We start from the raw sequence: 21,040 nt of genomic DNA on the forward strand, positions 1-21,040 counted from the left end.
TTTTTGTTTTTTTTTAAATCCCAAAAAAGTGCATACACAATGGCCTTATCAACACAAGCAAAATGATACAATGTAAAGGATTTTCACTTTAAAAACAAAATATCCAAGATCAGCCGGCATCCCTGACCTCTGCGACATTGACGCTATTGCATACGCCCCATTGAAATGAATGGCGTGAACTGGGAAAAAATTATCTCGTCATATGTAAGGGCTTAAAAAAAGTTAAGACTGGAGAAAAATGATGTCAGAAATACAACATAATGTGTTAAATAAAAATTGCATTATTATATTTATACATGAATACATTGTAGCTGTCTAAATCATTTCTGCCAAATTGACTCCTATTATTGAGTGGATGCTACTGTCTTGCTTATGATGCTGAAATAGAAAAGAAGAAATCTGAATATACAGGGTTCTATGTGGTAGTCTGTGAGAAGTGCCCAGGGCTGGCATCTTTTGTATAAACCCTACGAAGTACACCTAGTGGTCTAACTATTGTGAAAATGCTTGTCACTGCTGTGCAATACCTTTTGGCCCCCCAAAATTCCGCTTTCACATGTCTATGCCGGGTCGGACCTGGGATTTCGATCCCGGGTCCGGCTCGACTCGGGGATCTTGATACTAACCCAACTCCAGGGTTAACCCCTTCACTGGCAATCCTGGAAATTTTCCGGTTGATGCTTCAGTGGTAATTGCCCGGATTGCCAATTTCCGGGATTGCCAATGTCTCCATCTCCTTGGCTGCCCAGCCCCGGCTCCTTCCTCATGGCTGTGTGTGGCACGCTGCACACAGCTGGGTTGCTGGGGGCAGCAGCTTACATACTGCACAGCAGCGCTGCCTGGCCCCGGCTCCTTCCTCATAGCTGTGTGCGGCACGCTGCACACAGCTGGGTTGCTGGGGGCAGGGCAGGGCCGGGCAGCAACTGATATACTGCACAGCAGCACTGCCTGGCCCCGGAAGACACAGCAGGGTTTTTTTTAGGGAGCACACTCCAAAAAAAAACCTGCCCTGTGGGAAGCGCTCCCTAACAAATAAACCACCAGTGAAGGGGTTAAACATTAAACACTGTGCGTATAATGGACAACCCAGGTTTAACCCTTCTTATAACCTGGGTCGGTGGACCCGCACCTCGACCTGGATCGACCTGGTAACAACCAGCTATAACCCAGGTTTGAGGTGCAATGTGAAAGGGGTAATAGGCATGTTATACAAAAAAAAAACCTTGAAGTTCTACTTACAGAGTAACAGAAAAGTAAAATTGAATCATAAACTACAAAAATGCCCCTTCTACATCTGCTGTAGTAGGTTAAATGCCAATAACGGATAAAGCCTCCAAAAATAATACAGTTCCAAGAGCCAGATAGTTAATTTAATAACTTATTAATGGAACATTGTATAGATTAGATAACAGTAATAGTTTGCTACCATGATCTTGATTAATTGAGAATTTTCAGAATTATTATATATTCAGAATGTAATGCATTTGCATTCATTATACTAATATTTATTTTAAGAAATTTAATCCGATATAACTGAATTACTCATTTGGATGTACTTATATTATTCTTATTAGATCCTACTGTCTTCCGATTTTAAAGAATGGTTAAATGCAAGGGTGTAACTTCTATAGATGCAGGGAATGAAATGCTATAGGGCCCAGAGCTGAAAAGGGCCCAGCTTCCTTATCAATGTAACATGTGCCATATACATTTTTCACCATTGATACATAGGGACCCTTACAAACTTTTGCTATGGATCCTACAAACATCTAGTTATGATTAAAATGTTTATATATATATATATATACAGTGGTCGAAGTGGGGCGGTATACGGGGGTATGCCATACCGCCACTTTAATCTGAAGATCACTCAGCAGCGCATATTGTGCTTTTGTAATACCCCTGTACAACGGGGCAGTCTGGCAGGGGACGTTGATGGACAGGGGGGTGTCCGAAGGTGCGCACTATATTCACTCTTTACTTTTCCATACCCCCACTTCAAAATTTCCATACCCCCACTTCAAAATTTCCACTTCGACCACTGTATATATATATATATATATATATATATATATATATATATATATATATATATATATATATAGAGGAATCCAAAACAGGCAGCACTCAGGAGGCAATTGCAAAGGTAAAGATCTGTATTGAAGCAACAAGCTTTCGGGGTGTGACCCCCTTCGTCAGGTACATACAGCCTGTATGTACCTGACGAAGGGGGTCACACCCTGAAAGCTTGTTGCTTCAATACAGATCTTTACCTTTGCAATTGCCTCCTGAGTGCTGCTTGTTTTGGATTCCTGCATTACTACTATTATCCAGGCATCGGGGCTCATTATCAAGGAGTATCAAACGAGTGCCGGTCCATTTGGATCTCTCTCTCTCTCTCTCTCTCTCTCTCTCTCTCTCTCTCTCTCTCTCTCTCTCTCTCTCTCTCTCTCTCTCTCTCTCTCTCTCTCTCTCTCTCTCTCTCTCTCTCTCTCTCTCTCTCTCTCTCTCTATATATATATATCTTGCTGTTTAGTGTGTGCTTTATAATACTAAGTTCTCATTTCTACTTTAACAGACCCGAGCCAGTATTATGGACAAAGGATGGAGGAGATCTTCCCGACCCTGAAAGAATGGTGGTGAATGGACGGGAATTAACAATAACTTTCTTGAACAAAACCGACAACGGAACATATCGATGTGAAGCGGTCAACTCCATTGGTAAAAACAGTGCAGAATACATCTTGATAATAAATGGTAAGTTCATTAAATATTCTATTTGCATCTGTGATATGAGCATCAATTATATTTTTTATCACTGCGTTGGCCATAATAGACCTGATATAGATGCAGGGTGAGTTCTCTGCTGATTAGCGAATGTATTATTGTTCCGCGGCCGCGTTCTGAATCCCACGTAATCCATTTACAGGGCCCGATTCAGACCTGATCACACAGCTGCTATTTTTCAGAGCCCTGTGATCAGGTGTATGCCGCCCCACCAGAGTGAAACCCCGCCGTGCAAGCCTTCGCATTGCTTAGCAGGGCTTGCAAAAGTAGCTGGATCGGGGGTTCGCCTGCAAATTAATTTGCAAGCTGCTCACTATCGAATCATTTTCAAAGTGTTTGCAGTCGGTGTGCGAAGCCTAAGACTTACTAAGCAGCTGCGATAGAAGCTGTCAGATCAGGGCTGAAGCTGATGCCGCACAACCGCCTGGGCACGCCTGCATTTTTCCCGACACTCCCAGAAAACATCCAGTTACCACCCACAAACACCGGTTTCCTGTCAATCACCTTGCAAACTGCCAATGATTTAAAAAAGCGTCAGACTTTCATCGTAGGATGGTCTTGGCATGCATACTATTGGGCATGCTCAGTCTATTGATAATCGCCCGCCCTGCAAATTCACAGCTGTGTGATCAAGTCTGAATCAGGCCCACAAAGTTGATTTTCTCCTAGATGAGTGATTCATTGCAACTTTGCTTGAGCACAATGTTCTGGATACTCTTACTGTGCATGCATTACACAGAGTGTACGCACAAACACGCTATTGCAATTGGTACTGACCATATCGGAAAGGTTGCGGACAAGTGACTCGGTCCACATTTTCCCACGCAGATGTACGTGCTGGAACTGAGTTTGTAGTGGCATCTGCATTAACTCACAGAGAGGTGTGCATTAATACAGACTGCTGTGTTTACTTTTGCATACGAATAATCAGGCCCTGTCATGTCCAGAAAGTAGAAGCTTGCACATGCGTCTTTGCTGGTTGGTGGTAGTCTCATATGTATGTTATTCTGCGCCTCGAGAGATGTAGACTGAGTATTGTGTTGCAGTCTGGGATACAAATGCCTACATTATATGGCCTTATGCAGCTTTGTTAGCAAAGTAAAAATGTATACAAACGGGCAAAACCATGCTGCACTGTAGGTATGGCAGATGTGAGATATTTAGATTTGGGTGTTTTATAGTTTTTCTGTGCCGGGTAAATACTGGCTGGTTTATTTTTACACTACAATGTGAACAAACCCCTCCCAAAATTGACTCCCTGTTGACAGCCGTCTGTGGCTGGTCTGTGCAATTAGGGCGGTTTCACACTGTCCGGCTCCTGCCGGACGGGAAATTACCGCACGGCTTAAAAGCCGTGCCGCCCCTACAGTGTGTGATGGACAGCTCTGTGTCCATTCACACTGGACGGTCACGGCGCGGCCGCCGGGTAGCAGCCGGATCTTACCACTGCAGTGTCCGGCTGCCGTGCCGTGGCCGTCCCGTTCTGCCCATTCAGTGTGGTGTGGAAGGCAATGGGCGCCTTCACACACCACGGAAATTACCGGATACTTACGCCCGCCCCCATGTGACGAGTAGGGCGGGCGTACACCCCGTCAGACTGGAAATGCCAGTCAAACTGTTTGGACCCACCCCCATGTGATGAGGGGGCGGGGCCACAGGATCTCCAAACCGGACCATGTGAAAGGTCCAGAAATCCGGCTAAAAGCCGGACAAAGTGGGTCCGGCTTTTTTCCGTCCGGTCAAAACCGGAGTGTATGAAACCAGCCTGTCAGTACACTCTAGCAGCCTGACTCCTGCATGATTCCGGTCTTCAACCCCAGCTGCTGCATAATCAGCAGTTTGCATCTAGGTGACTGGCTGCCCAGCTGCAGTTAATCTGTGTATCAAGAGTCTTGTCCTTTCCTAGCCATCTTGATTGGGACTTGTTCCCTATATTACCCAGCCTGCCCAAGACTAGATGCTGGTTATACCCTGATCCTGAACATATCCTGACACAGCCTGTGTTACTCTAATAAACCCTGTAACAACCCCTGTTAACCCAGATCCTGAGCAGATTCTGACTAAGACTTTGTTCTTTGAACAACTCTAACATTCCCTGAGCTTGTTATAATCCTGAGATACTCAGAGCTTGCTGTTACTCTGCAAGTGCCTGATCAAGTGCCTTCTCCAGTCTTCATTGCTTCGGTTATGTTTGTGCACCTGTGTTACACCCATCTATCTGACTGTAGGTGTAGGTGTCTGTAGGTTTTGCCCATTTGTGTACTTTTTTGGCTTGCTAACAGAGCTGAATCAAGCCCATAGGTCTGACATAGCTGAATGAATTACCGGTGCAGATAGTAGATGACATTGATGTTTCCAGCATCACTAAACTGCATGTGAGTGCTTTTTATGAATGCACTACTAATGGGTGTTCCCTTTGTTGATCTTGTATAAATTAATCTTTTGTGAGTGTGTCTATGTAAATGGTGCTTTTTTAATCATGATGTACAGTATTAGAGAAGAATTTTGAAGATTACACTACTCAAATAAAAAAAAAAAAACCTGCATCTGGCATGTGCATATGTATTTTTTTAATCTAATTTAGGGATTCTGACCTCAGTGGAAAAATCTAATTTTCTCTATCACGTCACATTTATTAGATGCACAGAAATAACAAAAGCAGTAATAGCTATGTCTGACAAAGTAGAACTATAGAAGCGATTAAAAATTGCAGAAACTAACCTTCAGAAACACTTAACAAGCATATTTCCACATAAAGGTAATGTGGAAGATCCAGTCCAGGTTTTAGAGCAACAGCAGGAAAATTATATCCAGCCCAGGTTTCCTAAACTGATGTGATCAAGGTTTGGCTGATTAGTAGCACCTGTGACTTCCTGCTATATGTGTGTCCAGAGTAGGAGGCCATTGCTCCCAATGCTGAAAAGCAGCTGGGTCAGAGACCGGTAATGTCATTTTACTTTACGGTATCCTTGTTTGCTGAGCTGTTAACCTGATATGCTGTTTACTGGCTACAAAATAAAGACCCGGGCTACTTCTATATCCTTTGTATGTGATTCCAGTAATTATTAATACAAGATAAAGGGCCAGATGCACTAAGCTTCAAAAGTGATAAAATGGAGAGTGATAAACAACCAGCCAATCAGCTCCTAGCTGCTATGTCAATGTAAAAGTGAATTTAAATGACATTCTACACCCAAATTCTTGTAGTTTTCCAATAGGTCATTCATGATGGACACATAGGGCCTTATTTTGATTCATTCTTTCTGACAAAATCCTTCTTAGATGGACAAAACCATGTGCACTGCAATTTTGTTTCTGTGCAGGGAAAATACTGACTGCTTTATTTTTACACTGCAATATAGATCTCACTTTGAAGTAAAACCCCACCCAAATCTAATTCTCTCTGCTCAAGTAACACCTGCCCCACCTGCAGTGCACATGGTTTTGCCCATCTAAGAAGGATTTTGTCAGAAAGAATGAACCAAAATAAGGCCCATAGTCCGTCCCTTTTTTTTTTGTTCCCACCCACAGCAGCCTTAGAGGAAGACCAAGCAGCAGACTCCATTTCTGTCAGTTTAGCATTAAATACTTTATCCTCATCCTTCATTCCTCACTTTGGGGCAGAGGTGGGTTTTTCACATGACAACCTAGGCGCCTGCCTTTATCGCAGCATTTTTCAAAATATCTCAAAAACCTTATGTGATATAAAATTTTTGATGGTATTTTTGGATTCTATGAATAAAGTTACATGGAGATTGATATATACAGCATCATGTCAGATTCAAAATGGCTGTTGAGTTTTTTTAAACTAATACTGGATATGTGAGGCGCTGCAAAACTTTGTGGCACCATATAAATAAACCATACAGTAATAATGATAATATGGATTATGCAAAGAAAACAGATGTTGTGTAGTATATATAAAAGTTGTACAGTATTAAAAAAAAAAAAAAAAAACGGTGTAATGTAGCTGCTTATGGGCCTACACCCATTTATCCAGGTGTTTTGAGAGTCCTTTGGGTTGAAAGGTGAAAAGTTCCTGTATGGCACTGTACTCCCGTCATTATCTATATTAATGCATTAGAACTGTAATTGTACCAGGGAACTGCCTTTTTGGAGATGTTGTACAATATGTACTGATAATTGCATTGGTTAATCTCTGCCCTACGTATGACTTGGAAATCTGTGGATAAAACAGGCTGACAATTAACCAAAAACCTTTGCACTGTTTGCAAAACTCTAATTAGGAGCTACAGTATTAGAGAGCGGTATCTGCGGTATATCGGTGTCTACACTAGATCATTATTCATATGATACTCCTTAATACACAATGATCCACCTAATATTATTTAATGACATATTTTAACACAAAAAAATACTGTTAACACCAGTGGTTCCCAAACCTGGTCCTCAAGTACCCCCAACAGTGCATGTTTTCCAGGTCTCCACACAGAATCACAGGTGACATAATTAGCTCCACCTGTGGATATTTTAAAATGTGTCTGAATAATGAGTGCACCTGCTGGGTGACTTGGAAAACGTGCACTGTTGGGGGTACTTGAGGAGCAGGGTTGGGAACCACTGGTTTACACTAAAGACTGTGGGGCCTATGTACTAAGCTTTGTAGAAAGAAAGATAAAGTGGATGGAAATAAGGCAGCAGCCGATCGGTTCCTAACTTCCATGCTATAGGCCGGGTTTGAAAAAGACGAGGAGCTGGTTGGTTGGTACTTTATTTCAGTCCACTTTACAGTAACTCTCCTCTAGGCTTAGTACATAATGGGGCAGGTGTATTAAGCATGGAGAAGAGATAAACTGGAGATAAAGTGAAAGGAGTTAAAGCACCAGCCAATGAACTGTGGGGTAGATGTATGAAGCAGTGATAAGGGAGGAAAAATGATAAAGTGGTTGGTACTTTATCACCGGCCAATCAGCTCCTGACTGTCCCTTTTTAAACCTGACCTGTAACTTAACAGTATCAGGCACATTATAAATTATCCTCCCTTATCACTGCTTCTCTACCCCACAGTTTGAATATGACAGTTGGGAGCTGATTGGCTGGTACTTTATTTCCTTTCACTTTATCTCCAGTTTATCTCTTCTCCAGGCTTAATACATCTGCTCCGAAGTGCCAGAAGCCATGAGAACCTTGTGTGCTTGGTCATTCTAGCTGCAGGCTCATTAGTGAGGGCCTTTTTTTGAAACAGCCAACAGCTTTACATTCCCAGCTGTGGCAGCTCTAATTGGTTCCAAGGTTTTAAAGAATGCAAACAAATAATGTACCGTGACTAAAAAAAATAATTATTGTAACCCACAGCAGTGGCGGAACTCCCGGAGGCAATGGAGTCATCTGCCGCCGGGCGCCAGCCTTAAAGGGGGCACTGGCTCCATTGCCTCCTGATATTCCGCTCACAGTCACTCCTGCATTTCGAGCCTGGTGCTGGCCGACGGTACCTTGTATGCAGCAATGTGACGCTGTACTCGCTGCTCTCAGTGAGCCAGTCAACAGTGGCGAGTCGGGCCGGGCGGGAGGCTGCGCAGCCAGTGCCATGTACCGAGTGAGGTTGATGGCAGCTGCGGCAGTGCGAGGAGCTGGGAGCCGGAAGCCGAGTGAGAAATGCTGCAGCGTGTGAGGCAGCGAGGCCAGCAGAAACAGCAGTCATGGAAGAGACGGCATGAGATAAGTGACCATCAGGGGAGCAGTGGCAGTAAGACACCAACCTTTGGGGGGGTCACATGGCTCTATATGTGTGTATTTAATCCACAGACATATATATATATATATATAGCCGCGCCGAAATTTTCGGAGGGGGCGTGGCCTAATTTGGGGGCGTGGTCTATACTCGCGGCTCCCCCGCGAGGCCACGCCCCCATTTTGCCACAATGGGGGCATGACCCAGAGGCTCTGTGAGCCTCTAGCCATGCCCCCAACCCCCTGGCTGCGGGAATAGACGCTGTGCGCATGCGCACAGCGTTTATTCCCCGCTGCTTAGCAGCTGACAGGGGGGACCCCCAACAGCCCCCCACACCGCGGGACACTGCCGCCCGCGGGTGGGACAGCGGGACAGGCCCTGATAATCGGGACTGTCCCGCTAAAATCGGGACTGTTGGGAGGTATGTATAATGTGACAAAGGAAGCAGTAATGCTGCATTACATGGGGATACAGGGTAGCATGAAGTGCAGGGAACAGGGAAAACTGGTGGGTGGTCCAGGGGTGCAAGAGACCACCCATTCAGGTGTGCAGTGGCCCACTTTTTTAATTGAACTGCGCAGAGGCAGCACTGTGCCACCAGGAGGTGGGGGCAGTGGCCAGCCTGATGCTCTTACAGGACTCTGTGGTCCACATGGTTTGCTGCCCCTGGTACCCATACTGGTGCCCGCACAGCCGCCACTGTGCCCGCCGGTTGCTTTTAACCTGCTCTCATCCCCACCGCCTGGCTCTCATACATTCCGCCGCTGGATGCCCACACCCTGCTCTCATCACCATCACCACTGGAGCCCCATCCCCATCAAGTCTGGTAGGCATACTGTCACTCTCCCTGTGTCTGTTCTGCCACTGTCCCTGTGGTGAATTTTGGCTCATACCATGCAGCATAATGTAAATTTTGGCTCATAATTTGTGGCTCATAATGGGTATTATGCATCATTCCGTGTGTATATGGTGTGGTACATTACACGTAAGGACACACCCCTTTTTCATGACCACTCCCCTTTTGTGTGCCCATGCCCCCTTTTCTGGAGCGCATGCGCACCTACATTCTGCGCAAGAGGACATTTGTATTTTTCCATATCCCCACTTCGACCACTGTGTGGCGCTTTTATCAAGATTATATATATATAATTATCCATCAGGCATGGGGGGGGGCACCAACATGTGTCTTGCCTCCGGGCAACTGGGATGAACTTACGCCACTGACCCACAGCCAGGGGCATTTTAATGAGTCACACTGACTCATCATATGCTGCGACCAGACGCTGTATCACCCTTCACCTCCACCATAGGAAAGCTTACAGTTATGTCTCCACTTGAGTACGGGCCCAGTGGAGGTATTGAGTCGGCTTTAGGCAGGAAGGTATTGGGCTGGATATTAAGGAAGATATCTGTGCACCTTGAGTGAAATCCCCTACGCAGCCATAAGTGGGATTTGCACTTTCAACCTGACATTCTGCAGTCAGTCACCTCGCACAGTCCCATGAGGCCTTAATCCAGCTTTGGGCCTCAACCCTCAAGCTCAGAGCCTGATCAAGCGACAGATTGGTTCATTTTGCTGTAGTGCCGCTGAAACTCATAGATCAGCATTTCAAGTAATCTATGTTGTAGAGGACTGGAGGGCATAATTACTATAGCCTTGTGAGCTGCAGCGGGCCCCAAGTGAGGGGTCCTCAGGGGGGAGATTAGACAATGATTTGTAACCCACAGCATCCAAGCACACATTCCCTATTACCAGTCTAGTGTAATCAGTTTAAGGAAACTTATAGATACTGTAGGTTCTATCTATTTTAATAAGACATCAGTATAAAAAAACAATCACGTACTGTAAGTGTCTTTATAATGTTTTCATATGGATGAATATACTCTCCAGTGCATATAAGTCGACAGATATTAGTGTAATATCCAGCCAAGTATACCAATGGCTGGGTTCTGTTTACAAATAACTGCACAATGTTTCAACATAATTGTATTCTTGGGTCATTGGGTCGATTCATTGAAGGTCAACCTACATTAGATGGACCATTGGAGGCCGACAGGGCTTAGCTTGACACCTGAAATAGGTGGACATGGCCAAGGTCAACAGACATGCCATTTGCATGAAGCCGTGCAATATTCTACTACCAATTACAGTATAATCTTCCTGCCAAAAATATTCAAAAGTAGGCTTGGGCGTAACTAGTTATTCCAGAGGCGTAACTAGTTATTCCAGAGGCGTAACTAGATATTCATAGGCCCCATAGCAAAAGCTTGTAAGGGCCCCCTATTTAGCAAGTGATGGTGATAAATAATATATGTAAAACATTACTTAATCGGAAAAGATGGGGCACCTGCAGCTCAGGGTCCCATAGCAGCTGCACCCGTTGCAACTATGGTAGTTATGCCCTCAGCTTGTAAGGGCCCCTATGTACCAACTAATGGAGATAAGTGTATACACCACATATTGCTTACACAGTCAAGGTGGGCCCCCTTCAACTTTGGGCCCCATAGCAGCTGCACCCCTTGCACCTATGGCAGGGCCGAAACTAGGGTTTCCGGAGCCCGGGCCAAGGCAGTCATTTGGTGCCCCCCCCCCCCCCCCTTCCACTGACTGCAACCAGCGGGGGTCCGGGGACAGGCAGCGGGGTTCCGGACACTGGTGTAGCCGCTGTAGCGGCAGCTTGACTCCGTCCATCTCTCCTACTAGCGCGGCGGCGGGAAGCGCTGGTGATGACTTTGAAAAGACTTGCCGGACACTGATTGGCTGAATTCAGCCAATCAGCGTCCGGCAAGTCATCACCAGCGCTTCCCACCACCGCGCTAGTAGGAGAGAGTAGAGACGGACGGAGTCAAGCTGCCGCTACAGCGGCTACCCGGAACCCCGCTGCCTGTCACCGGACCTCAGCTGGCTGTCCCCGGACCTGACAGCGCCCCCCTCCAGCGCCCAATGCGCGTGACCCCCCAGCCCCCCCTAGTTACGGCCCTGCCTATGGTAGCTACTCCCTTGAAAGTAGGCAAGTATGCATACCAGGCATGTACAATATACAATGCCTTCTCTTCCTCTTCTCTGTGAAGCTTGGTTTGTGGCCCTTGGTGTTATGGTGTGGAAGTCTGCACACACAGAGGGAAGTCATGTGGGTGAATTTACTGAGTTAGGAGTTCTATTGAAGTTGCCCATGGCAACCAATCCGATTCTATCTATTTTCTTCTAGAAGGTTCTAAATAAATAAAAAGTTAAATCTGATTGGTTGCTATGGGCAACATCCTAACTTCAAAAGAACTCCCATTTTAGTAAATTTGGGTGTGGGTTGTTAGGTCTACACCAACTAGGTCGACGCAGCAATGTCGACATGTGACTTGGTCGACATGGGTCTAGGTCGGCAGGGCAGTAGGTCGACACAATCATTAGGTCGACATGGGCAAGGTCAACGGTGAATAGGTCACTGTTGTTTGACCCAAATGTCAACACAGTCGACATGGACACAGTTTGAAGTGCAGCGCATCCTCTGTCGGGCACGTCGGCTCAAAAAAGAGAGAAAACCCACATGTTGACCTTTTGACTGTCGCCCTTGCCCATGTCAACCTAATGCGTGTGTCGACCTAATGAACTGTCGACCTAGACAAATGTCGTCCTTGACCCATATCGACCCAAACCCAAGTCCACCTAAACCCATGCCATCTTGTTGCCTGTCGACCTAGTGGTGTCGACCCTATGCTTAACCACCTATTTGCTGTAGACCTAATGACCGTATTCCGTAAATTTACCCCGTAGTGAAAGAGCCGACACAGGCTGCCAGTTCTGGGAAACCTCTACAGCTGGACACTACAGTTTTCAAGCACAGATTTGCAAGTATAAATCACCAGGAACAAATCTAATTGTCCTTGGTGACATACAACTTGTGAGGCAGAAAGCTATTGGGTCTGTGCTTGTTTCCTAGATGGCTTTTCTGTATTTCTACAGGAAATTAATTGTGAATTCAGACGGGAACACAAAATATGTAACACCGGCGGCCAATGTGAGGCTCAGATTTATCATCAGAAGACGTCCAATATAAAACAGAAAAGCTTTTTTCCCTTTTTAATTTTATAAATCTGATGCTGCTTAGCGTGAAGGAGATTGGAAAGACATTGATAAATGTGTCGGCCGGTAAAGAGAACCGTATTGTAGAATTTATTTTCAGATCATCTCGTAGACTCAACAGCTGAGATAAATGTTCATTTGCACTAATGCAGAGGTGACATGCTGCGGGAACAACCAGCGGACGGCATCAGTTTGTATTTCCTATTAATATCCTGCTAGAAACATAATATTGCAGGTCACATTTTCAATCTGAATCGTCTCATTTGAAAGTTGGAAAAGCTAACTATGAATTATTTATCAAGTTCAGATCTGCAGCTGTGCCAAGGTCCCTTTGAAGAGTCTTGCCTAACGAACCTAATCCATGTTGTGCCATCTTGGTCTCAGTGGGAGATTGCACAGCACAAGCGTCCTGTGCGTCTGTTCATCGCTCACTGTGTAAATTGTTAACAAATGGACCACAACGCCGCTTTCCCTGGGTGTATACAACAAAAAGTTGCATGATACTTTTTTGGGTGGAATTATCGACGGTTTTACATGATTTCCAAGACACTTTTGCTGTTGGGTCGGAGGAGCTGAGCACTTACGGGCCTGACATCCAAGTCTAAATGCGCCATAAAGATTGCCAAATGGAATGCTGGTGCGAGTACAGGTGGAGTATCCCTTATCCAAAATGCTCGGGACCTGAAGAATTTTGGATACCCGATTATTCCGTATTTTGGAATATTTTTATATTTGAACAGGGTATCTTGAGATGGGTGTGGATCATTAGGTCTACAAGAAGTTGGTCGGCATGCATTGGGTCAACACCATTAGGATGACATGGAGAAAGGTCGACATGGGTATAGGTGGACATGGGTCAAGGTCGCGGAAGGTCGACACAAGCATTACGTTGGCGTGGGCAAGGTCGACAGTCAAAAAGTCGACATGGGGTTTCTCACTGTTTTTTTTGTTTTACCGGAATGTGGAAATGGACGCTGAAACATAGCACCGCGTCACCTCGTATGGCTCGCTGCGCTCGCCATGCTTCGGGCACGGTTCCGAGCGTGGTGAGGCACACTATTTTATTCTCCCACCACGCCATAGTGTATGGTAGGGCATGAAATACCGCCTGTCAGCACGTCGGCTCAAAAAAAATGGAAAAACCCCATGTCGATCTTTTGACTGTCGACCTTGCCCGTGTCGACCTAATGCCTGTGTCAACATTATGACCTATCGACCTAGACCCATGTCAACCTAGATCCATGTCGACCTTTCTGCATCTTGACCTAATGTTGTCAACCCAATGCTTGTCGACCTAATGACCATATCACTTTGAGGTGTCTTACATTTATGTTGTATACACGCATCAAACACATGAAATGCACACAAATATGTTTTATTTGTGCACAAAACAAGGTTTTAAAACATGAAACAAAGTTTGTGTAATATCTCAGGCAGTGAATTTAATTGCCAAGCAATCATTGTCTTGCACATATTTAGTGCCAGTTACATGTTATTTCCCCAGTAGTGCCAGTTACATGTTATTTCCCCAGTAGTGCCAGTTACAGATGTAGCCAGTAGGTTTTAAGAAAAAAAAAGAAAAAAAAGTACATTTTGGAGACTATGGTTTTTGGAATATTTTGAATAAAGGATATTTGAATAAGGGATACTCAACCTGTATACATTCATACATACAGAGGCCCAGATGTACTAAGCTTGAAAAGTGATAAAATGGAGAGTGATAAAGAGCCAGTCAATCAGTTCCTAACTGCCATGCCACATGCAGTTTTTACAAAATGTCAGTTTGGAGCAGTGGCGTAAGTTCGTCCCAGTTGCCCAGAGGCAATATAAATATTGGTGCCCCTCAAACACCCCCCCCCCCCCACACACACACACACACACACACACAAACCACCTTAAATAAATACATGTTATGTATATATGTTTAAAATTAAGACAGCGTGACATCTATGGTCCTGCTAGGCGGGTGAGTAAGCCACTTTACTGTTATCAACGACTTTCAGTTAAGTGATTCGAATGTGCAGGGGTGGAGAGATGACTCCATTGCCTCCCAGAGTTCAGCCTCTGGTTGGGAGCTGATTGGGTCACAGTTTGTCACTTCCCATTTTTTCACTTTTCAAGGCTACATATGGCCCATAATGTGGACACATCGCAACCCCCCCCCCCCAGTTTGCCTATCGGACAGTACAGTGGGCTTCACTACAAATGTATCCTCATACATATAACCCCAATGCGTCACGCAGTGCTAGATAGCTGATGCGCCAATAAGGGTTGTTTGATGCGACTGCAGCAATGATGTACAGTACAAGGACACAGATATAGTATTGGCCCTAACACCTAGCCCATGTTGGATGTCAGAGCTCTAACAGATGGCTCTATTCTCTGCATACACTAATTTTTAAAATACATAATGATTTGGTAAAACGCGCAAGCTGTGGCTGCATGCAGACTTTTGTGCAACTCAGAAACAGGCCTTCACAGGCTTTATCAAGGCCTGGTGTAGGTATTGACAACAGAAGCCGATGGTTGGCAACCATCAATGTTCCTGAATCAATGGAAGTACTTTTCCCATCGAATTGCAGATATCTGATGGTTGTCAGCCATCGATTACGTGTTTGACAGCTTTTATGCAGCTGTGGACACCTGGAAGTGTATCCCCACATCTTATCTAATGTGCACATATGCAAAGCTCTCGATGGTTATACCATCCGATGGTTTTGATGATGAGATGGCTAGCTACCATCGAAGAGCTGAATTTGATGAACAAAAGAGCCCAAGATTTCCTATAAACCACATTTCATGACGGATATTGTAATATTAATTTTCAATCAATTCTAATTTATAAAGCATAACAATCAATTATAAGAACTGCATACTTTATAACATGCAGAGAAAGACATTTTTTATTATACAGTTGCTTACTGTTGAGAAATAGAGACATTTTCAGGGTCAAATCTGTACAACATACATCTGTCCTTGGATGGCAGCAGGAAAGCTGTTAGCTATGTGCAGAGTCTATGTAGTATTCATCATTAACAACTGTAAGGGTGAAGAGAGGTCACACAATGGCTTCAGAGCACACTAGTGATGGGAAACAGGTTAATGCATGTCCGAGACTCGCTTTATGTAAGCAGAAAACTAAGACTTTGTGGAGACATCCAGTTCTCCCGTCAATAAAAGGAACACCATGCTTCCTTTTTAATGACAAATGCTGCAAATTATTGACAGGGCCTGTTTAATCTGGTAATCTGTGTTATTCGGAAGCCTGAGCTGGAAGAATTTAATTTGGAATCTTTCTAGGGATAAAATTCTGGACTGTTGTATGTACAACAAGGAAGCGTACTGTAACTATAGAAACACACCATGCCATTCAATAATGTTAAAGGATAAATCCAACCATTTATTGTGAAAAACCGATAAAATTTCAACTTTGGGTTTTGAATTTGCAAACTTTGTGCAATTATTTTCATGCTGCTGTCAGAAATATTAAGCTTTAGTGGAAGCCGGTTGTATGCCGTAAGACTACAAATTTCTTCTCCCGTCAATTGTCAAATAGGTGTGAAAATGACCAAGCAAATATTTAATCATAATGAAATATAATTTAATAGGATGACAGATTCAAAAAGCGGCAATCATTTACACTGTAAATTCAGTTTGATTTTGCAGTGTAAATGATTGCCCCTTTAAAAAAAATGGAGATTTCTTACCAAATCTCTCACTTTCTGAATCTCTCGTCCTATTAAATCTCACCCAAAGTCTTTTTGCCCAATATTTCTTATTTGAGTTGATATAACAAATATGAGTGACGCAGGCATTTTTTTTAAGATATTTTGCACTATCTCTCATAGAGTTGTTGGCACTCAGGGCGGGATCTATTAAAATACATTGCTGCCCCTCACCGTGCCACCGCAGGGATGCTAGCGCATATATACTAACATATGCATCTAGCAGCGCAATGCGGTGACGGAGGCCCCCCCACGATACCTGTGATATGGTGTGCCTCCATCACCTCACTGGGCTTCAGCGGCTTTCGGCTGTCCCTGATGCCTCCTCCTCCCCCCTGCAGCCGGACGGACCTCCATCTGTGACCTGTTGTGAGGGGGAGTAGGAGTTTAACAAAGGAAGGTAAGCGAGGGGGAGTGGGTGTCTGCCAAAGGTAGCGATGCCCTGCCCGGAGAAGGCGGGGCAGCTGGGTCTTAGAACATTTAAAAATACGATGAAACAGCCGAATACGGGGGTTTTACCGCATTTTTCACGTAGTACATCCTGCCCTCAAAGGGGTAAAGCAGCAGAATTGACAGTGAGAGGTACAGGTTGAGTATCCCTTATCCGAAATGCTCGGGACCACGAGCATTCCGTATAAGGGAATATTCTGGTTTTTGGAATCATTTTTTTTTAGCCATACTTACCTGCCCCTGGTGGGTCCCCGATGGTCCCTCGGCGTCCATGGAGAGGATGCTGAAGGCCTGCTATGGACGCCGGAGGACTTGGTAAGTATTAAAAGAGGGTTAGGGGGGGAACAAAAAAAAATTTGAATTATTCCAAAAAAACACGTTTTTTGGAATAATTCTGATACGGGATGCCCGGATACGGGATACCCAACCTGTAGTAGTTTGATACAATGTGATAGACAGTACATCTAATGGACAGACTTTGTTTTTTTTGCTCCAGATACAGTAAACAGTAGGCATTCACATATTTATTCAATGATATAAAAAAAACCAGTGTGGGGTCATAAAATGGATGCAAAAAGTAATATAATACATTGGCCTGAGGTAATGTATAACTCCACTATGAGGTGCAGTATACAGTGTCTCTTGGTGATGAATAAGTCATTGGAAGGATACAGTTATTGTCTTGTTCTTTTTATTTGTGCAATGCATGCCTGTACATACACACATCATACATACATACATACATACATACATACATACATACATAGTACATATATACTTATGTCCAGTAGACAGTTACTTATGTAAGTTACAGAAACTGCTTATTGAGCAGAAGGAATAAAAGTTGACTTAGATAAAACGGCAACAATATCATTTTAAATTCCAAAGATGTGGCATCTTAAATATTGATCCCAATACATCGGGGCATACAAAGTCTTTTTTTACAGTGTCATATAGGGAAATGACTTTAAGCGGTAGATCACAAATATATTTTTCTCACATTTCGTCTCCAAGCAAGTGTCCTCCTTATGCTCTGAGACTGAATGCAGCCGGGCAGCGCACCGGCTGGCGACTGCCTCGATACAGCAGCAGCTGAGTGAGGCGCCATAGTAATCAGGGCACTGACAGCAATGAAGAAGACACTGTCAGCGTCCTGATTACCCTGGCGCCTTACTCAGCTGCGTACTCTGTGTAACAGTAGGGCTATGACCGCTTATAGCATGAAACAATAAAGGGCAAGAACATGGTATATAAACTTTGCTGCATCAGCAATCACAATACTCAAATACAGTCAGCAGCAGGGCTGCAACCAAGGGTCAGGTGCCATTGTAGTTAGCATAGATGTAGATGGTAGTATAAGTAAGAGAAAGCACATGAGAGGAGAGGGCCCTGCTCGTGAGAGCTCACATTCGAAAGGGGAGGGGCAGATAGACAGGGAAGACACAGATGGGGTAAACAGTGAGCATGGAGCAGAGGGTTAGGATGTACAGTATACACTCTTTCCCGGGTGCCGGACAGTTTCCCGACAGTCGGGATCCCGACAGTCAAAACCTCGACACTCGGGATCCCGATAGCCACTGGCTATTCTCCCTCTATGGGGTCCATGAACCGCATAGAGGGAGAATAGAATAGGTGGCAAGCGTAGCGAGCCACCGTGCCCGCAGCACGGCGAGCGCAGCGAGCCCGCAAGGTGCTTTGTTGCACTTGCCCCACTGTCTGAATCTGGCAAGTCGGGATCCCAACATCAGGCAAATAACTGTCGGGACCATATACCACACCCCTCTTTCCCCTAGTTTCACTTTATTATGCAGATGGAGCAGAATCTATGGCCATGAATGCCTTGCCGGCACACATAACATTTTTACAAGGAAGTCCGTATCCTGTTCAAGGATAGTAGATAGTAGACAACTATCCAGTAATTCTAATCCACAAAGTGATAATAATAACGGAACTGAGCCAACCTTATGCTTTGTTTGCTGTAATAAACAATACTCCAACTGTTTCTTAGCTATTGCAATGTTTTTTGATTTTCACATTTCAATACAAATGTCCTATTAGACACAGCCCATATTCCCAAAATTCTGCCTTCTTCCTAAGTTCAGCGTTATCCACCCTTTGTATGATTGTGTTGTAGGGGTATGGGTGATAGGGTCGACATTAAGAAGGTTGACAATAACATACATGAGGTCGACCTCTAAAGGTCAACAGGTCTAAGGTCGACAGGGTCAGAAAGTTGAAGCAAGCATTAGGCCGACAATGGGAAGGTCTACAGTCAAAAGTCATCATGGACACCGTATCAGCGTACCGCTGCTTCCGGCAAGGAGCCTCTCTGCGCTCGGCACATGATTGTATTCTCCCCCCCTCGCCATAGTGGATGGTAGAGTATGAAACACCGCCTGTCGGCATAAGCCGGCTAAAAAAAAATGGGTCTTTTGCCGACTTTCCAATTGTCGACCTAATGTATGTGTCGACCTTCAGACCATGTCGACCATAAATATGTGTCGACCTAAGCCCTTTTAACCTTTAGTGGTGGACCTAATGTAAGTGGACCATTATAGTGCATACTTGCCTACCCTCCCGGAATGGCCGGGAGGGTCCCGCAAATCGGGTCCCCCTCCCGGCCCGATTTGCGTGTCCCCCTCCCGGCCAAGTCTCCCGCATTTTCCCCACAGCCCCGGTTCCCCCCTTCCCAGCGGTATAAAACCCCAAGATTCACGGGTCCGCTGGGAGGGGGCGGGGCTAAAATTATGCAATTCGCGTCCACGGACCCGCAAATTGTGGCAGCTGCCAGTAATGGGGGCGGGGCTTAGTGACATCAGCCTCATCCCTCCCCCAAATGAAGCCTCTTCCCACCCCCCTCTCACTCCTCTCTGGGCTTCTCCCGGAGAGGAGTTTGAAGAAGTCGGCAAGGATGTCATACTGTAGTGTCGGATTTCCTATTGTCGTTTTGGTTTCGGTCATTTTTGTTTCATAGAGTTAGGCTTGGGTTTTTTTTTATTGCTGTCATTTACATTTATATCTGGAAATTTACTAGGGTTTTTGAGACACAGACTATAATCTACAGCTGGAACACAAGACACAATGCATCTATTACACATAACAGCGAAGACGTTGTTGATTTTGTTTTGTGTTGTGATGGAAAACAAGGTAATCATTTTCATTACCTTCTAAACCTTAAGGGTTATACTGCATATTAATATGAAGCATTTGTGCTCCTCTGCATCTTTGATGGTTAAATAGAGGAGACGTTAAATATATCTATAACCTGGATTCTTTCTGTTACTAGCATTTACTAATCAGAAATGAGTCAAAGCAGGCTTAATAAGTGCACATGAACAGCCTCTTGAGTCTTTATCTAACACAGTTTCAAGGATGAGCACCACTTACCGGCAGCGGCATACCAGAGATCGCAGATGAAATCAGCGGACATCTGATCTGGTTTTTTTATTGTTATATTTTATGGCTATTTAAGGTTTACTCCAGAAAGCGAAAACTGAAAATAGAGAGTACGGAACAGCATGCATTAAGCCTTTTATGCATGGCTGAAGAGTTTTATTTACTAAATAACATGTCGTAGTTCCAATAGTCATTCAGACTGAAACAAATTCATCCATAGAACGAAAAAAAAAAAAACATTAACTGCTAAAAATCCTTCAGAAAGTATAGACCAAAATAACCGTCTCTAGAAATAAAAGTATCTGCTTAACCAATATACGTATACAATACATTAGTCTAGAGCAGGGGTGGCCAAACCGATCCTCGAAATTTGCCAACAGTCCACGTTTTCCAAATCACCTAGCTGGTGCACAGTTGTAGTCAATACTTAAGGCCCCCCATACTTATCTACTTTCGAAAAATAGTTTCAGGGAGATTATAGTTGGTAGTAGTATTTTGCTCTGCTCCCTATTGAGGGGGCGTGTCATGCTCCTTCCAAAGGGCGTGTCTAGTTCCATATATGGAGAGATTGTGAAAAGAGATTGTGAACGTGGCACCTAGAAGCGTGGGTGTGTACTGCTACATCTGAGAGTAATCTTTTAAAATGACTTATAAATAAATGTAGATGAGCCCCAAAGCAGTCAGTAAGAGATACTGTACTCGCTAAAGTGCTGGGAAATGGTCCTGATGAGTCAATGTAAATGTATCTGTCTCTCATTCCTTTTTTCCCCAAAAAATGTAAAAGTGTAATGTGGGCTAGGGGAAATGAGGGAGATTGCTAGACTAATGAGGGAGAGAGGGAGATTGCTGCTATTTCAGGGAGTCTCCTGCAGAATGCAGGAGGGGAGGTAACTATGGTGTAACAGTGTAATG

At 44.5% G+C, this 21,040-nt stretch overlaps 1 protein-coding gene across 3 annotated transcripts in view; it reads left to right on the top strand.

The window, feature by feature from the left end:
* CADM2 (cell adhesion molecule 2) overlaps positions 1 to 21,040 on the top strand; it is a 1,292,583-nt gene that overhangs the window by 1,153,285 nt on the left and 118,258 nt on the right. For all 3 annotated transcript variants that reach the window (XM_083171927.1, XM_083171928.1, XM_083171929.1), the window contains one exon: positions 2,579 to 2,757. In XM_083171927.1, the coding sequence (XP_083028053.1) occupies positions 2,579 to 2,757 (179 nt within the window). The remainder of the gene's footprint in view (positions 1 to 2,578; positions 2,758 to 21,040) is intronic.

This window comes from Crinia signifera, chromosome 2 (genome assembly GCF_055691185.1).
Source record: "Crinia signifera chromosome 2, ASM5569118v1, whole genome shotgun sequence".
Classification (NCBI taxonomy): domain Eukaryota; kingdom Metazoa; phylum Chordata; class Amphibia; order Anura; family Myobatrachidae; genus Crinia; species Crinia signifera.